Source organism: Diabrotica virgifera, chromosome 6 (genome assembly GCF_917563875.1).
Source record: "Diabrotica virgifera virgifera chromosome 6, PGI_DIABVI_V3a".
NCBI lineage: Eukaryota > Metazoa > Arthropoda > Insecta > Coleoptera > Chrysomelidae > Diabrotica > Diabrotica virgifera.
Window position 1 is genome coordinate 86,786,090 of NC_065448.1, and position 17,544 is coordinate 86,803,633.

Consider the following 17,544-nt stretch of genomic DNA (forward strand, 5'->3'; position numbering starts at 1 on the left):
AACCGGGAATTGTTAAAGTACGTCCATTTATCGATGGGCTTATGTTTCATGAATTTTCCTTGGGAAAACCAGCTGGAGTTTGTCCTAGTTTGCCAACAGAGTCTGCTTACACAGAAAAAATCCCTATTAATTCGAAAAAAAATGGACAACATCAAGAAACTTGTACAACATGTGCCAGAAGACAAAATGTTTTTTTATAATGAGCTGATTTTATGGCCTACCACTAATAGTGATGAACCACCAGAGGAAGATTACTAAAAGACTATTTCTTAACCTTCAACATGTTTTTTTGCCACCTAATAAATTTTTTCCTTAATAATATTGGAGTTTTCTATTATTAATCATAAAATCATCAGTGTTTGTTTGGAAAAGGCCACAACTCCAAAAACTAAATTATTTTTTACAGTGTACCTATGTCTTTTTTATGTTGGATTTGTTAATGAAACTTCGCTTCGTCATGCATCACATTTTGAGACTTTACTCCGAAAAGAGAAAGATATCTTCATTAATACCAAAATAAAACGTTTTTTTCGTTTCCTGTAAAATTAACATTTCTGGAGTTGTGGCCTTTTCGAAATAACCGATTCCTATTGGTTCGAATTTCAATATCTTAATTTAATCTCCCCCTTTTTCAATCCGTTTTACAGTTACTCTAAAACGGATTGAAAAAGGGGAGATTAAATTAAGATATTGAAATTCGAACCAATAGATCCGTTTTACAGTTACTGTAAAAAGGATTGAAAAAGGGGGAGATTAAATTAAGATATTGAAATTCGAACCAATAGGGATAAAAATAAAAGCCATCATTGTAAGAATAAACGCCATACCGGTGCTCCTGGACGATTACTCCTCATTTTATCACTATTTTAAATATTTAAAAATCGTTTTTTTTTGCTCTCCTGAGAAATTTGGCTTTGTGCTGTTACGTCATTCTTATTCCGGACCGGCGATATAATCTATCTAACTAATGATACAACAATAAGGATTAAATGTAAGGACCCATATAAATTTCAAATAAGTTATACTTTATTCATACTTATCATTGAAAGGAATAGTCCAGGGTAATAAGGTTTTTTCCATGACACTTGAACAGCCAGGGTAATGAAGCGTTTTTTCGGCAGGTAATACCTATAAGAGTAAATTGTAACTATTTCCTGCGTAGGATCTGGCGGCCATTTTTATTTATAAACAATTAAGTGTCAAAAAATGTCATTTTTCACATTTTTTTCAAATCAATGGAAAACAGGGACACTTATGGTTTTTTAGTACAAATTTTCGAGATTATGGAAAAATCTTTAAAATGACGTATTATAAAGTTTGATATACTCATTTATTGTTAATAAAATTGCTAAAAAAGGTCGTAATTGCAAAAAAATTATTTTCGCAATAACTGTTGTGAAAATTAGTGTACAGCATTGAAATTTTTGTCAAATAAGGGTTCTTTGGTGCTTAATATGTGATAAAAATTTCAAAAGCGATTCATTTAATAGGGATGTTCACAAAAAATTAAAAAGTCATTTCAAACATGTAAAACGATTAAGAAACACCCTAGGAATAATTGCCCAAAATTTCAACAAAATTGAAAAAGCCTTTCTATAAAAAATCTTTATCAGAAATCTAGCAATATTTTTAATTTCAAGAACGCTTCTCTATTGGCCTGACGTCATTAGTTGCATACCCCAAGCGTGCGCCATTCTCATAGTGTTACTGTTTACCTGTTTGACGTTTCAGGTCATTTTATTTTGTTCTCTTCTTTTTTTATCAGGGTTAAAGTGGAGTTTTATAGTGAATTTGTTTAGTTTAAAGTGGATAGACTGTTTGTAAGGACATATTTTGGGTTTTACAAAAATAAACAAATAAAATGGAAGAAGGTTTTCAGAAAGCCGATTCGCATAAACTACCGACTGCAGTGTAGATGTAACAATGGTGTATGATTTATTGGCATCTTGTAAAAAACTAAATCTACCACAGCTTTACTGAGTGTATATTCCATATAATTTTCCATGTCTTCTTTAAGCTAAAAAAATAAATGCTTAATACTCCACAAAAAAAAAGAAAGTTGTATGCATGCATTTTACGCATGCATATTGTATACATACATCAGTGTTGCCAACCTTCAAGCGAGCTTTTCCCCTCAACCTACCCTAAAATTCCCCACTTTTATGAAAAAATTCCCTACCGTTTACAAAATCGGTAATTTCCCTCATTTTTTCTAAATATTTTAGAATTTGGACTGGAACAAAAATTCCCTTTTGAGTTCATTTTTTCTCTTCTTACATTTTTAACTGTTAAAAAATCCCGCAAAAAGGGAAATTTCCCTCAGGTTGGCAACACTGACATACATTGGCTGGTTACTACTTTACCTTGGTTAGGTGTATTAAAAATATTTTTATTCTTCTTCATGTGCCTTGTCCGTTGTGGACGTTGGCTATCATCATGGCAATTTTAATTTCATTTGAGGCGTTTCTGAATAACTCGATCGATTTTTGTCCAAACCATTGGCGTAAGTTTTTAAGTCATGAGTGTCTTTTCTTCCGGGTCCGCTCTCTATTTTACCTTGCGTTATCAATTGGAGTATACGATATTTATCATGCCTCATGATATGACCGAAATATTTAAGATTTCGTTTCTTAATTGTAAAAGAGATTTCTTTTTGTTTTCCCATTCGACGCAATACCTATACGTTGGTGTGGGTCGATATTTTGAGAATACGTACCAGGATATTTTGAGGATACGTGGGTAGGTACACCCACATCTCGAATGCCTCTAGCTTTTTCATTAATGTTTCCATTATTGTCCAGGCCTCTGTGCCATATAGCAAGACCGGAAATAATAACATTTTAGCAGCCGCATTTTTAGTGGGAGAGATATTATGTCGCAATGGGTGAAAATATTTCTCATGCATGTTGTTAAATGTTGCTATCTCCTTTTCAACTCTAGATCTTATTTCGGTTGTTTCGTATTTCGAGTTGACAACTGTTCCAAGGTAAAAAATATTTTTGAACTTGGGTATTATACATTTTCATTTCAACCAATCTTTTCACTAAATTATTAATGATTTTAATATAATATAAAGTCATATACCTACATCCACATGTAGTATGTAGTTATTTTAAGGTTTACTTTTACTGTATGTATTATTAGAATCCCGTTTTTAGGAATATCCCAGTTAAAGGAATACAAATTTGAGGTCCCTAAACTTTTTCATTTACTCTTTAAGGGGGTAGGTGCAAAATCTTGGTCCAATGCTATTTAAATTCATTCATTTTTTTCGAATCCTGAGAAAACTAATAAGTATTTTTGAAAAATGTTAATGCAGAAAGAACAATTACATTATTACCAAGGGCCGGAAGTCTCTGGAAAACTTCTATGTTTATTTTATTAAGTTAGTTCTTTAAGTTAGTTATATTAAGTTCTAGCTGCAACAAACCATTTCTTTTTCTGTTTTAAATTGGCTGGAACGGTAATAAAAATCTTGTCAGAACTGTTTTTTGATGTATTTACACACCCAGGAAAAAAACACCACTTATTTGGCTTTATTTTTATAAGTAAAAAACTGCGCACATTCAAATACACTGAGTAAATAAGTATACAAAACTAGTTGTCGATCAAAGACGTTACGACTGCTGACGTCACAGACCGTAGCCTCGCTGCAGGGTACCGTTTTTCTAGCCTCCAAGAAAATCAACATTATGAACTCATTTATCTTAAAAAATATACATTTTTAAACAGTTTTATGATTGTTACGTTTTTATATACCTTGTAATCTATTGAATTTAACTATATTTAAAAATTAGTGAACATCCCTATTGTTTAAATTTTATTAAAATTGTTTTTCCTAGGGAGCATTTTTTTGCAATAACATATGTAAGTCAGAAGAAAATGACGTTAGAATTATTCGACAGGTGTTAAATGAAAGAGCATGAGCTATACTTTCAACTTGGTTTAAAAAAAGTGAATAAAAAATGCATTTATTAGTAATAAATAATTATACAAAAGTATCTTAAATCTTTCCTTATAAACTTTTTATTTTGTTATATAAGAAATTATACATATTTATTACAATGTTTTATCAATTATGATATAGATAACATTACTTGGTAGTTGTGCACTTAAAACAGGGTAAAAAAATTAATTTTTTTGGAAAAAGTTATTCAAAAAGTTTATAAAGAAGTATTGACGATACTTTTGCATAATTATTTATTACTAATACATGCATTTTTTATTCACTTTTTTAAACCACGTTGAAAATGTAGCTCATGCTCTTTCATTTGACACCTGTGGAATGGTTCTAAGGTAATCTTTTTCTGACTTATTGCAAAAAAAAATGCTCTCTGGGATAAACAATTTGAATAAAATTTAAACAATTGAATTAATCGCTTTGAAATTTTTATCACATATTAAGCATCAAATAACCCTCATTTGACAAAAATTTCAAAGCTGTACACTAATTTTTACAACAGTTATTGAGAAAATATTTTTTTGCAATTCCGACCTTTTTTCGCAATTATATTAACAATAAATTTTAAAGCTTTTTCCATAATCTCGAAGATATTGGTAATAAAAAAATCATAAGCTTCACTGTTTTCCGTTGATTTGAAAAAAAAGGGGGAAATGCCATTTTTTGACAGTTAATTGTTTATAAATAAAAATGGCCGCCAGATCCTACGCAGGAAATAGTTATAATTTGTTCCTATAGGTATTACCTGTCGAAAAAACGCTTCAGTACCCTGGCCGCTGAAGTGTCACGAACAGGGTATATTTTTGTCTTATTACCCTGGCCTAAATAGTTTTGGTTCCTCCTACTGTCTTATTTAGTTTGTCTCTAAAATCTTTCCAATATCGTTCATTATTAGAGATATATTCATTATTATTTAAATATTTCCTTTATCTATCCTTTTAAAATTTTTGTTGAAAAACTGATAAATTTGTACACACTTGAATGAATGAAGCAATTAAAAAATAGTATATCAAAGTGTGTAAGAAGTAAAAAAAAGTTTAAGTTTTTAAATTGAAAATGTTTATTTATTTTTAATGTGTAAGAACGACTACAAAGATGATTACAATAGCCACATTTGCGGACGATACAGCTTCTCTCTCTTCACACAAAGACCCAAAGATGGCATCAAGACAACTTCAAATCTGCCTTAACAAGATACAAAAATGGCTGTCGAAATGGCGCATGAGAGCAAATGAACTACAATCTATACATGTAACATTTACACTCCGTAAAGAAACTTGCCCACCAGTACAAATTAACAACAACAATTTACCTCGAGCCGAAGATGTAAAATACTTGGGAATCTAAAAGATTTGTACTAAAAATATTTGTACTAAAAATATCATAAGTTTTACTGTTTTCCGTTGATTTGAAAAAAATGGGAAAATGCCATTTTTGACAGTTAATTGTTTATAAATAAAAATGGCCGCCAGATCCTACGCAGGAAATAGTTATAATTTGTTCCTATACGCTGTGAGCTCGTACGTAGAGGGGATATTTACAAATTCGCGAGCGCCAGTAGTGACAAATCTGTAAGCCTTTACCGGAAATTTGACATAAATGTCAAAGTGATTAATTTAAAATTAAAATTAAAAACATTAATTGTAAAAAATATTAGTTGGTCAAAGCTGTGGTATATATTTTTACCTTAAATATACTTACGTTTTAAATACTGAATTTAAGTTTTTTTAATGTTATATTAATCTATTAATCTATTAATCTTAGCGCCATCTACACGATAATTGTGAAAGTATCCTAAGTAAGAAATTCATATTTTGTCAATAGAACGTCAAAATGATTAGAAAAATCGTAAAAAAATCGATTACAATTTAATTACTTTTTTGCGTTGTAAATATTAAGCGATAACAATTAAATAATAAATTTAAAAATTACCGGTGAAAGTTGAAGTAGTAGTCCGCTAGGAGCGACACCAGCCAAGCTCACAGCCTATACGCTGTGAGCTCGTACGTAGAGGGGATATTTACAAATTCGCGAGCGCCAGTAGTGACAAGTATGTAAACCTTTACCGGAAATTTGACATAAATGTCAAAGTGATTAATTTAAAATTAAAAACATTAATTATAAAAAATATTAGTTGGTCAAAGCTGTGGTATATATTTTTACTTTAAATATACTTACGTTTTAAATACTGAATTTAAGTTTTTTTACTGTTCCGTAATAAGTAACTATAAATTATTCTAATAATCTTAGCGCCATCTACAAGATAATTGTGAAAGTATCCGAAGTAAGAAATTCATATTTTATCAATAGAACGTCAAAATGATTAGCAAAATTTAAAAAAAATCGATTACAATTTATTTACTTTTTTGCGTTGTAAATATTAAGCGATAACAATTAAATAATAAATTTAAAAATTACCGGTGAAAGTTGAATTAGTAATCCGATAGTAGCGCCACCAGCGAAGCTCAGAGCGTATAGATATTACCTGTCGAAAAAACGCTTCAGTACCCTGGCTGCTGAAGTTTCACGAACAGGGTATATTTTTGTCTTATTACTCTGCCCTAGAAAGAGGACATAGAAAGACTGATCGTCGAAAGAAGAAGATCAAGGCAGATCTCCTTCTCGTTGGTCTGATCAAAGTAAAAATTTACATTTGTGAGATGTTTTCCTTCTACAATCATCTCACAAACCTCAAAATAGAACTGAATGGTCAATCATAGTCAATCAAACATCATGACGTTACCATAGTCTTGCGTAGTATAACGGACAGACGAGGAGGAGCTAGTAGAAGCAGTAAATAATATAGGGAGAGAACAAAAACTGGGAGTACAAAACACAGAATGATAATACTACAGATTTAAAAAGGTATAAATAATTGTCAGTCACTAGAGAGAAAATCAGTATGTCGATGTTCTGAACAAACTATTAAAAGGTAAAATATTAATAGAATTGCAGAAAACCGTAGCTAAACATGGAAAATAAATATTTCAGAACAAGTTATGATTTAACACTAGAAAGTCGGAGGGGCCAATTTCGCCCCTGTTAAAATTTAAAGTTATTCTAGTTTTTTTATTTGAGGCAATATTAATTTCATATTTTATGACTTTTAATATTTTGATACAAAGCCTTATTTAACACAAAAAAATATTGTTTACTAAATTTATTAAATGGTTTTTCTAACGAATCTACCATAGAAGTCTAAAGGGGCCAAATTGGCCCTGTGTAAATTATTATTGTTTTCTGGGAAATTCGTCGAGCCTTTCTTTCAAATTCCTGTCGAATGGGTAAAATTATATATACAGTCGGAAAAATGAAAGAATACCCATGAACGAACATATAAAACACGCTGTATTTTCCTGTCACCGTGTCACAAAGAAAATTGTCCAGTGCAAGTACATGTAACATTAATTATTACATGTACTTGCGCTGGCCAATTTTTTGTGTGACACAAGGACAGGAAAATACAGCGTGTTTTATATGTTCGTTCATGGGTATTCTTTCATTTTTCCTACTGTATGTATGTTAACACAAAAATGAACATTGTTGGTGTAGGTGTAGAGGACCAAATGACGCGTCTTTATACTATAAAAGTAACTTCAAGACGATGGCCTATGTACGTGTTTTATAATACTCTTCACTTGGAAGCAATAAATGCATGGATTATTCATAAAGAAATAGCTCAAAGTAGACTCAGTTTTCGTAAGTTTATTCTTCGGCTGTGTGAAGAATTATGGGCCCCATACCTTGCCTCCCGAAATCTGGAACTACGCCTAGCAACACCAATTCTACCAGCAACTATCACTGTTACTATTAAAAAACGAAAAAAATATCAGTTGAAAATATTTTGTAAAGGAAATCATACTTCCAATCATTGCCACGGCTGTAACAAGGCAACGTGTTGCAAATATCAAAAACTGCAAACTCTATGGTGTTCCGAATGTTTTTGATAGGCAGCGAATGTGTTAAACAATGAAACTAAAAAATAAAATCAGATTCTAGCGTCTATAGTAGATTTAATTTCTTTAAACTGAGTTTTAATTGATTAAAGAAAGTGGGGCCAAAATGATCCCTTCGGGCTTTCTATGTAGGTACCAGACTTTCTAGTGTTAAGTGTGGAAAATAACGGCCCTTACAAAAATATTTTGAGAAAAATATAGAATGTGGTATGGATTAAAGAAAAAAGATACACTTTGAGAAGATATATGGAGAACCGAATATTTTAGAGCGAAAGCGCGGCCCTGAACGAAGCAAAACATCCTGGATTAAGAACCTCCGCTCCGCTAGTGGTAGAGTGAGCACCACGACACTATTTAGATTTAGGTCAGCTGTGGACGAAGTAAAAATCATGCGACTGATCGCCAATGTTCTGGAAGGACAAGGCACCTAAAGAAGAAGAAGAATATTTTAGAGGTGCTAAGAGTGCAAATAGTTATATAGTTTAGGAATATTAAAAGAACGCTGAGATGAGACTACCTTTTTTTGGATTGAGGTGGAACGCTCTTAGCAGACTAGGGAAGGTGTCCCTAGTACTGTTGGACACGGACAGGAGAGCAGAACACGCTAGGACCCACAGACCAGAGTATGATCCATGCGTCCCGCATGATCCCCATGACCAGGCGCCTACCAACTAAAACCACCCCCTCTTCCGACCCGGAATATCCCTGGACGTGTTCTTTAGAGAACGACACATGGGGACATTCCGCGCTGTCTAGGATATAAGTAAGAAACATGTGTGTCCTATTTATCTGCCTAAGAGCGGCAGGAATAGGCGGATGTTATTTTCCTGAAGTGGAAAGTGGGCTAAGCACCTATCGGGAAGTGATAGGACATAGATGTATTAAGGATCAAAGATTAGGTCTCTACATATGATCGAAAGTGCTTTTATTATTATTATTATTTTTTTCTTTTATTTTTTATTTATTTATTTTTTTTATTCATTTATTTATTTTCTTATTTATATGAGGATGGTGAGGAAACCCCCGTATCCGTTTTGCTCTGCGCGCTCGAGTATCGCCCTTTCTTTAATTATATTAGTTACGACGTCAATTATGTATTCGTAGCTGTCTCTATTTTCTAACGCGAGGTTTAATATGTTGTCCGGACCTATATCCCCGAATCGGTTTCTGAGCCTGGCCTGCCCGCGAACGTAGACGCTGCACCGAAAAACGCAGTGCTCCGCGTCCTCCCTCAGGCGGCAGGTCAGGCACAGGTCATCGTTAGCCTTCCCGATGCGGTGTGTGAACGCTCGGAACGAACCATGTCCCGTTAGAAATTGTGTGAAATAAAAGTTGGTCCTCTTGAACTTGCAAGTGACATGAGACTACCTGGAATAATAGGACTTAACTGGAAGAAAAAGAATAAAGGTTAATCATAGAGGTTGAAAAACGTATAACAAAACTTAAAATCTTAAATTCGAACAATAAGGCGTAAACAGGAAATAATGTTTCCTTTTGATACTCCGATTTTTTTTATTAAATTTTTTACGTATGACACTGTCAATAATTAAAACCGAATAAATGGCATTGACTAAAAAAAATCGCAGAATTTATGATATGTCAGCATATTGTGCTACTTTTATTCTTGATAGTTATTATCTTATTATCATGAATATAAAGTACTAAAACAAAAGATACTTCAGGAAAAATCTACGTTTGTTTACATATCTCAACTTTTTATCTTACAATTGATGATGCCCTGTGATCTAAAATCAACTTTTTTAGTATGACAAGTTACAGAATATGTGTTACACATTTTACGTTAGGTTATAGTTTAAAAAATCAATATGACAAATACGCCAACTCTCGATAAACCAGGTAAGAAAAATATTTGCTACTACATGCTAGATTTTGCTTGAAATTATTTGTTTCTTTCAAAATCGATAATAAGTATCCACTTTTTTGATGCAAAAAAAATTTATTTTGAAATTTAATGGCCACCCTTGCGACCATTTTTTTTGTTGTTCTTTAGAACTGAAGGTCACCACTCGGAACGAGGGTAATCATGTATTTTTTGCTTTAAAACCCTTAAACGCCCAACCTTTTATAGGCCCCATGTAAGCCCAAGGGTGGGTAAAAATGTCCACCTCGAAAATAGGTAAAATATTAATTGAGAGTTGTTACAAATGTTAGAAATGGATTAAACAGAAGAAATGGAAAGAAACTTATGCATACTAAACACAGCATCTTCTAAAATATTAATATAAACGATCTTACAAAAAATTACGAAGTATGTACATCAAAATTAACATACCCGTAAAAGCCAGTAATTCAGATTTGTCGATTTTTTCCACATTCTTCCTTTACGTCCTCATTAGTGTGACGAATAATTATGTCGATTATGTAATTATACGTCGATAATTATGTGCATTATGTTTCTGCCAACGAGAAATTATATAGAAACCTTTACCCAAAGGTGGACATTTTGTGCTCATCCATAGTTTGAATTCAAGATATTACTTTTATTTTTAAAAATATCGGTAGAACCAAATTAACATTCGATAAAGGATCGTATTTTTAACAATAAATAATTTTTTAAAAATTTGGTGGACATTTTTTATCCACCCTTGGGCGTTTAAGGGTTAGTCTGTTTTATACTATAAAATGATGTAAGCAAATGATATACTAAATTTTGTCACAATGTAAAAAACAGAAAACAAAATCAGTTAACAGAAAATGTAATACAAATAATTATCATATTTGATACCAATTATTAGTACACAGGCATGCGCAGTTAGGTTATTTTCGTTGTACTGTCACATTGGTTCTTTTAAGGTTACCTTTTTTACGAAATGTTCTAATGGAAGCAGCAGATAAGAATAGAGTTTTCTTATCCATCATATAGTATTTATGTTTGTAATATACAATATCTACCTAGGTTAAATGTTGAGAAAAATGAGATTAACGCATTATTAAAAGGAAAAGAAGAAGAATATTAAGGTTAACAATATATGAACCACCATACAAATATAAAAAAGTACTTTTTTAGCATGTAATGCGCAGAATCACACAACATATTCTATGTAATACGAAAATGTGACAATCTAATAAACAAAACTTTTTGTAATAATATTGTACACAATAATTTCATGTAAATTTTTGTTATAGCATTTTCTGTTAACAAAAAAAGGTATAGTCTAAGGCAGTCTTAAGTTTAAAAAATTTAATAAGTGAAATAATATTGATATTTTAGTGAAGATATGCTGATACTAAAAATCACTGTAGAATCAATTCAAAATTACCTAAATATCTTTTTAAAAACAAAAATAAAGGCTTATTTTATATAAATCATATAGCTCCATAGTGGAGCAAAGGGCACATCAGTGTTTCAATAGCAAAATAGATAAGCAAAAGGTTTGATAGTAAGGTTGCTAGCCTCACGCATCATTGCTTGAGTCCCGTTCGATTTTATTAATTAATTTTCTCCACTATCTTCTCTCCTTGCGATATTTTTTGCTTCGTTCAATGTTAAATTGACTGGTCTAAGTTCTTTTTCTAACGCCCTTTTCCATGTGGCTAGTGGTCTTCCTTGTTTACTTTTACCTGGTAGCAGTGCCGGCGCTAGGGTATAAGGTGCCCGCCTGCAAAACTATCACTGGCGCCCCCCACACACACATACACACAGATACTCGTACAACCCCAGCCTCAGGAACATTATGTGTGTACTAATGGAACAGTGAAGCGAGACCCACATGTCTGAAGATCAAACCGGTCACACTGCGTAACCTGGAGAGGTACTTATCTGACCGCCCATAACCTGGAGTGGTATCTGTCTGACCCCTAAGCTATACCACTACTTCTCCCCATCGCAGTACATAACGAATGAGGAGGCTTTGTACTGAACGTTACCTTGGATGTCCTGGGTAATGGGATATCCTGTGTATTACTTTATGTCGTTTTAGGGGTAGCTAGAAGAGCTTTTCTCCCGATTAATGGCTTGATTTTGGACTTGTGTTCTAAAAATGTGTGTTTCGGGCAACGAGACACCGACTAAAGTTGGTGTCCCGCTATTCGCAAATATCCACGGAAAATAAAGTTCGGTTACAGTTTTATTGGGCCCATCATATGACAAAACAACTTCAATTTAACTTTTTTAAGAAATTGGCTAAGAAAACTAAGATTGTTTTTTTGTCATTTCTTTTTTTCAGATTTTCTTTTTCGATTTGTACCCCAGGTATTTTTTTTTGAATCCACTGTTATTTTTAACTGAATAAAAATAATAACTTTAAAACCTCAAGATTACGCTTCTGCAGTAATGTGAACCCGTAATTTAATAATAGTACTGAGTACTTAACAAATATAATTTTATGTTAATTGAATACAACACTAGATTCTTTAACTGCAGAATACAACTGACAAACCATTCTGTATTATAATCACATGAAATAATCCAAATCTAAAGAGCTCTAAACTAGATTTTTTGTAAAATTTTAATTTACCCCAGGCTCTTGGAGAAAAATAGGTCGATTTCAGGATATAATTCAGGAATTTTTGAAACCTATCAGGTGTTGTAAAACACGATGCCAGGAATAACTTCTACTAAAATGTAACCAAAAATATTGTGCGCTTTTTTTATTGCGATTTTCAATTGTTAAATTTGCAATTTTTAAAGATTTTTAATTTTGCAGCTTAGGATATTGATTTAAGAGTAAAACTTTTTTATAGAAAGTTCTAGTAAATTAAAAAACTTACAATTTGAGCTATGGTAAGTTCAATTTCGTTTATTGGTTATTGCAAAACAGCCTGCGAAAAGTCCAAAATGGCCGTTTTTTACAATTGCATTATTTATTGTACAAATATTTTTTTTATTTTTTAAAGCTTTAAAATGAAGATATTTCAATTCCAAACACAAAAAAAAATGTAAAGCCAGATTAACGAATTTGTTGCTTAGATATTATAAATTGTTTATCCCAAGAGGTCAAATGTCGAAGGCAATAACTTAAAAAAAAATCGTAGAGAGTTGGTGGAACATCCAATCTCCTTTTAAAGAGCTATATTTTCATATTATGATGTATATAAAAGCGTAAAACATTTTTAAACCTCTAATTTTTGGGTTTGAAAATAAGGGGGCAAATTTCGTTAAAAACATTTAGAGCTGAAGCGGCCCTGTATATCCTATGAGTTTTTAACTTACAGATTATTGTTGCTGAAGACAAAACGAAGATTTATAAAAAAATAAGAAATTTCTACGACCAACTGAAGCCGAGATAATTTTTGGGTTTGAAAATAAGGGGGCAATTTCGTTATAAGCATTTAGAGCTGAAGCGGCCCTGTACATCCTATGAGTTTCTAACTTACAGATTATTGTTGCTGCAGACGAGACGAAGATTTATAAAAATAAAAATTTTCTACAACCAACTGAAGCCGAGATAATTGTTTTTTTTTCTTAAACCGTAGTGCCTTTATTTATGCTTTATTTATAACAATTAAGAAATTATTTTACAGTCATTGACTAAATAAAGACTTGTGTTATCTTAAAATAAAAATTATTATAAAATATAATTACATTTAATTATTAAAAATTATTTTTAAAATCAGTGCTTTTGCGAGCGGCCGAATTTTGCAAATCACCCGGCTCGCTTCAAATCCGCGCGCTCGGAAAATTTTTACGTAACTTGTATTAAATTGTGACAGAAAACAATTTAATAATATTACCATTATAATATACAGTCTATTTACCACTGTATTTCTGAAGAAATACAGTGAAATACAGAAATAAATCTCATTTCTGAAGAAATAATATTACAAAAATGATACATATTATATGAGATTAATATATAACTATATTTTTAATTTTTTCATTGTTATATAAAATATAATAATAATAATGTTACTTCCTATTATACAATATAAAGCTTTTTCTTCTTGTAGTGACTATCCGTTTTGGATGTTGGCGACCATCATGGCAATTTGGCAAACCCCAGGTATGATTTCGATGACGTCGGATTCTCCTGCCTCTGCTTGGAAATACGCTGTTTGATTGCAATACAATTACTGATAATTCTTAAAATACAGGGATCCGTCAGAGATATACTTACCTATACTATCACCACTGATGTTTGACATATACGCTAAGTAAATCTTTCAAAAAGCAGTGGATGACGTTGAAGCCGGTGGAATTGGAATTAACGGATAATGTATCAAGAACATATAAAATACGCAGACGACACCGTGGTATTCGCTGACAGTTCTGAAACCCTCTAGGAGTAAATGAACAGATTCACAAAAGTTAGTCAGAGATACGGACTTTCACTAAACACTAAACAAAACAAATCACTAAACACTAAAGAAAACAAAATGTATGATGATCTCTAAGAAGAAACAGCAATTTGGACGAACCAGTGTGAACGGTCAATAAATAGAAAGAACAAAAACATACACCACCTTGGCACTAACGTCAATGAAAATTGGGACTATTCCATAGAAAAATGAAAGGTAGGATAGAGAAAGCAACATCTGCATTAAAAAAATGGCTAAGTTATTCATTATGTGATGATTTATCAATACCCACAAGAATCAGGTTATTACGATGTTATAATGTATTTCATATACTGTTGTATGGAGTTAAGTTGTGGACTCTCACAGACGCCTCCTACAAGAAAATTGAGGCTTTTGAAATGTGACTTTATCGTCGAATCCTAAAGATCTCTTATAGCGACCACGTTACTACTCAGGGTGTTTTGTTGAGAATTTAAAAAGAATAAGAGCTGTTAACCCTAATAAAAACAGCCAGAATCGAATACCTCGGTCACATTTACGTACGTCGTTCAACACAACAACTACAAATCTTTTTAGAGCAGCAGTACCGATTTAGTGTGCAAGTACAGATTGCCATGATGGTCGCCAACATTCAAAACGGATAGTCACTACAAGAAGAAAAAGTTTTATATTGTACCTATAATAAGAAGTAACATTATTATTATTATATTTATATAACATTGAAAAAATTAAAAATATAATTATATATTTCATATGAATCATTTTTGTAATATTATTTCTTCAGAAATGAGATTTCACATATACGCTGTGAGCTCGTACGTAGAGGGGATATTTATAAATTCGCGAGCGCCAGTAGTGGCAAGTCTGTAAACGTTTACCGGAAATTTGACATAAATGTCAAAGTGATTAATTTAGAATTAAAATTAAAAACATTAATTATAAAAAATATTTGTTGGTCAAAGCTGTGGTATATATTTTTACCTTAAATATACTTACGTTTTAAATACTGAATTTACGTTTTTTTAATGTTCCGTAATATGTAATTATAAATTAATCTATTTAATCTTAGCGCCATCTGCAGGATAATTGTGAAAGTATCCGAAGTAAGAAATTAACCTTTCATCAATAGAACGTCAAAATGATTAGCAAAATCTTAAAAAAATCTGTTACAATTTAATTACCTTTTAGCGTTGTAAATATTAAGCGATAACAATTAAATAATAAATTTAAAAATTACCGGTGAAAATTGAATTAGTAATCCGCCAGGAGCGACACCAGCGAAGATCAGAGCGTATAAAAGTTTATCAAGAAAACAAAATACAGTGGTAAATAGACTGTATATTATAATGGTAATATTATTAAATTGTTTTCTGTCAAAATTTAATACAAGTTACGTAAAAATTTTCCGAGCGCGCGGATTTGAAGCGAGCCGGGAGATTTGCAAAATTCGGCCGCTCGCAAAAGCACCGATTTTAAAAATAATTTTTAATAATTAAATGTTTTTATATTTTATAATAATTTTTATTTTAAGATCATATAAGTCTTTCTTTAGTCAATGACTGTCAAATAATTTCTTAATTGTTATAAATAAAGGCACTACGATTTAAGAAAAAAAAAACAATTATCTCGGCTTAAGTTGGTTGTAGAAAATTTTTATTTTTTATAAATCTTCCTTTCGTCTTCAGCAACAATAATCTGTAAGTTAGAAACTCATAGGATGTACAGGGCCGCTTACGCTCTAAATGTTTTTAACGAAATTTGCCCCCTTATTTTCAAACCCAAAAATTATCTCGGCTTCAGCTGGTCGTAGAAATTTTTTATTTTTTATTAATCTTCGTTTCGTCTCAGCAACAATAATCTGTAAGTTAAAAATTCGTAGGATGTAGAGGGCCGCTTCAGCTCTAATTTATTTTCAAACCCAAAAATTAGAGGTTTAAAAATGTTTTACGCATTTATTTACATCAGAATACGAAAACGTAACTCTTTAGAAGGAGATTGCATGTTTCACCAACTCTTTACATTTCTTTTTTTCAAAAAGTTATAGCCTTCGACATTTGACCTCTTGGGATACACAATTTATAATATCTAAGCAACAAATTCGTTAATCTGGCTTTACAATTTTTTTATGTTTGGAATTGAAAGATGTTCATTTTAAAGCTTTAAAAAATAAAAAAAAAATATTTGTACAATAAATAATGCAATTGTAAAAAACGGCCATTTTGGACCTTTCGCAGGCTGTTTTGCAATAAACAATAAACGAAATTAAACTTACCATAGCTCAAATTGTAGGTTTTTAATTTACTACAACTTTCTATTAAAAAGTTTTTCTCTAAAATCAATATCCTAAGCTTCAAAATTAAAAATCTTTAAAAATTGCAAATTTAACAAATGAAAATCGCAATAAAAAAAAGCGCACAATATTTTGGTTACATTTTAGTAGAAGTTATTTCTGGCATCGTCCTTTACAACACCTGATAGGTTTCAAAAATTCCTGAATTATATCACGTTTTTTCACCCACAGCCTGGGGTATATTTTATATATGTTTTTATATGGGATTAATACTTAACTTGGTACCTATTAATAGGTACATAATACTTAAACTTAAATTAGACAGGCGGCAAGAAAACAGTATCACAATCTTGTTTATTTTACTAAAAATCATTCATTTCCTCTCATAACTGCTGATACAAAACTAACAACTTGCAAGGAATTTGAACAAGATAAACAAAGCATACTCATTAAGAGCAAAATTGTTTGTTTGAAATATGATATCCTTGACCAATAAATTATATTACTACCTAATAGTAAGAATTCTATGAGGCATTGAATATTTTTGTATATTCTACATGTGTGATAATATGAAAAAATAAACAAACACGTATTATGACGAATTTAAACCAAATCTAAACAAATGAATTTTTCTATTTAAGTACTTTGCATAACGCAAGCAGAAAAAAGCTTATTCTGGCGCCCGTCTGCAGTGCATCCCTTGCAGACCCGTTATCGCCGGCCCTGCCTGGTAGACTGTATTGTAAAGCTTGTCTCGCTACAGTTGACTGGGTTTCCGTAACGTGTGACCTATCCACCTCCATTTCCGCTTTTTTATTGTAATTTATATTTTTTCCTCTTTCGTTATTTGCCACAGTTCTTTGTTTGTGATTCTATTTGGCCAAAATATTTTCAATAATATTCGTAGACATCTGTTCACAAAGGATTGCATTTTTTAAAAAAGTTTTGTGTTATATTTCCATGATTCAGCTCCATATACTAAGACTGATTTCAAATTTATCTGGAAAAGGCGCAGTTTCGTTCTTTTACTAATACTTGTCGAGGTCCATACCTTGCGTAATGTGTTGAAGAGGTTTTGT

General features: G+C 31.7%; 1 protein-coding gene across 1 annotated transcript in view; it reads left to right on the forward strand.

The window, feature by feature from the left end:
• The first annotated feature begins 9,612 nt into the window (after positions 1-9,612).
• The window catches only part of LOC114332091 (putative inorganic phosphate cotransporter), a 147,504-nt gene continuing 139,572 nt past the window's right edge, over positions 9,613-17,544 (forward strand). The window contains exon 1 of the mRNA XM_028281800.2: positions 9,613-9,774. Within this exon, the coding sequence (XP_028137601.1) occupies positions 9,744-9,774 (31 nt within the window). The 5' untranslated portion in view covers positions 9,613-9,743. The remainder of the gene's footprint in view (positions 9,775-17,544) is intronic.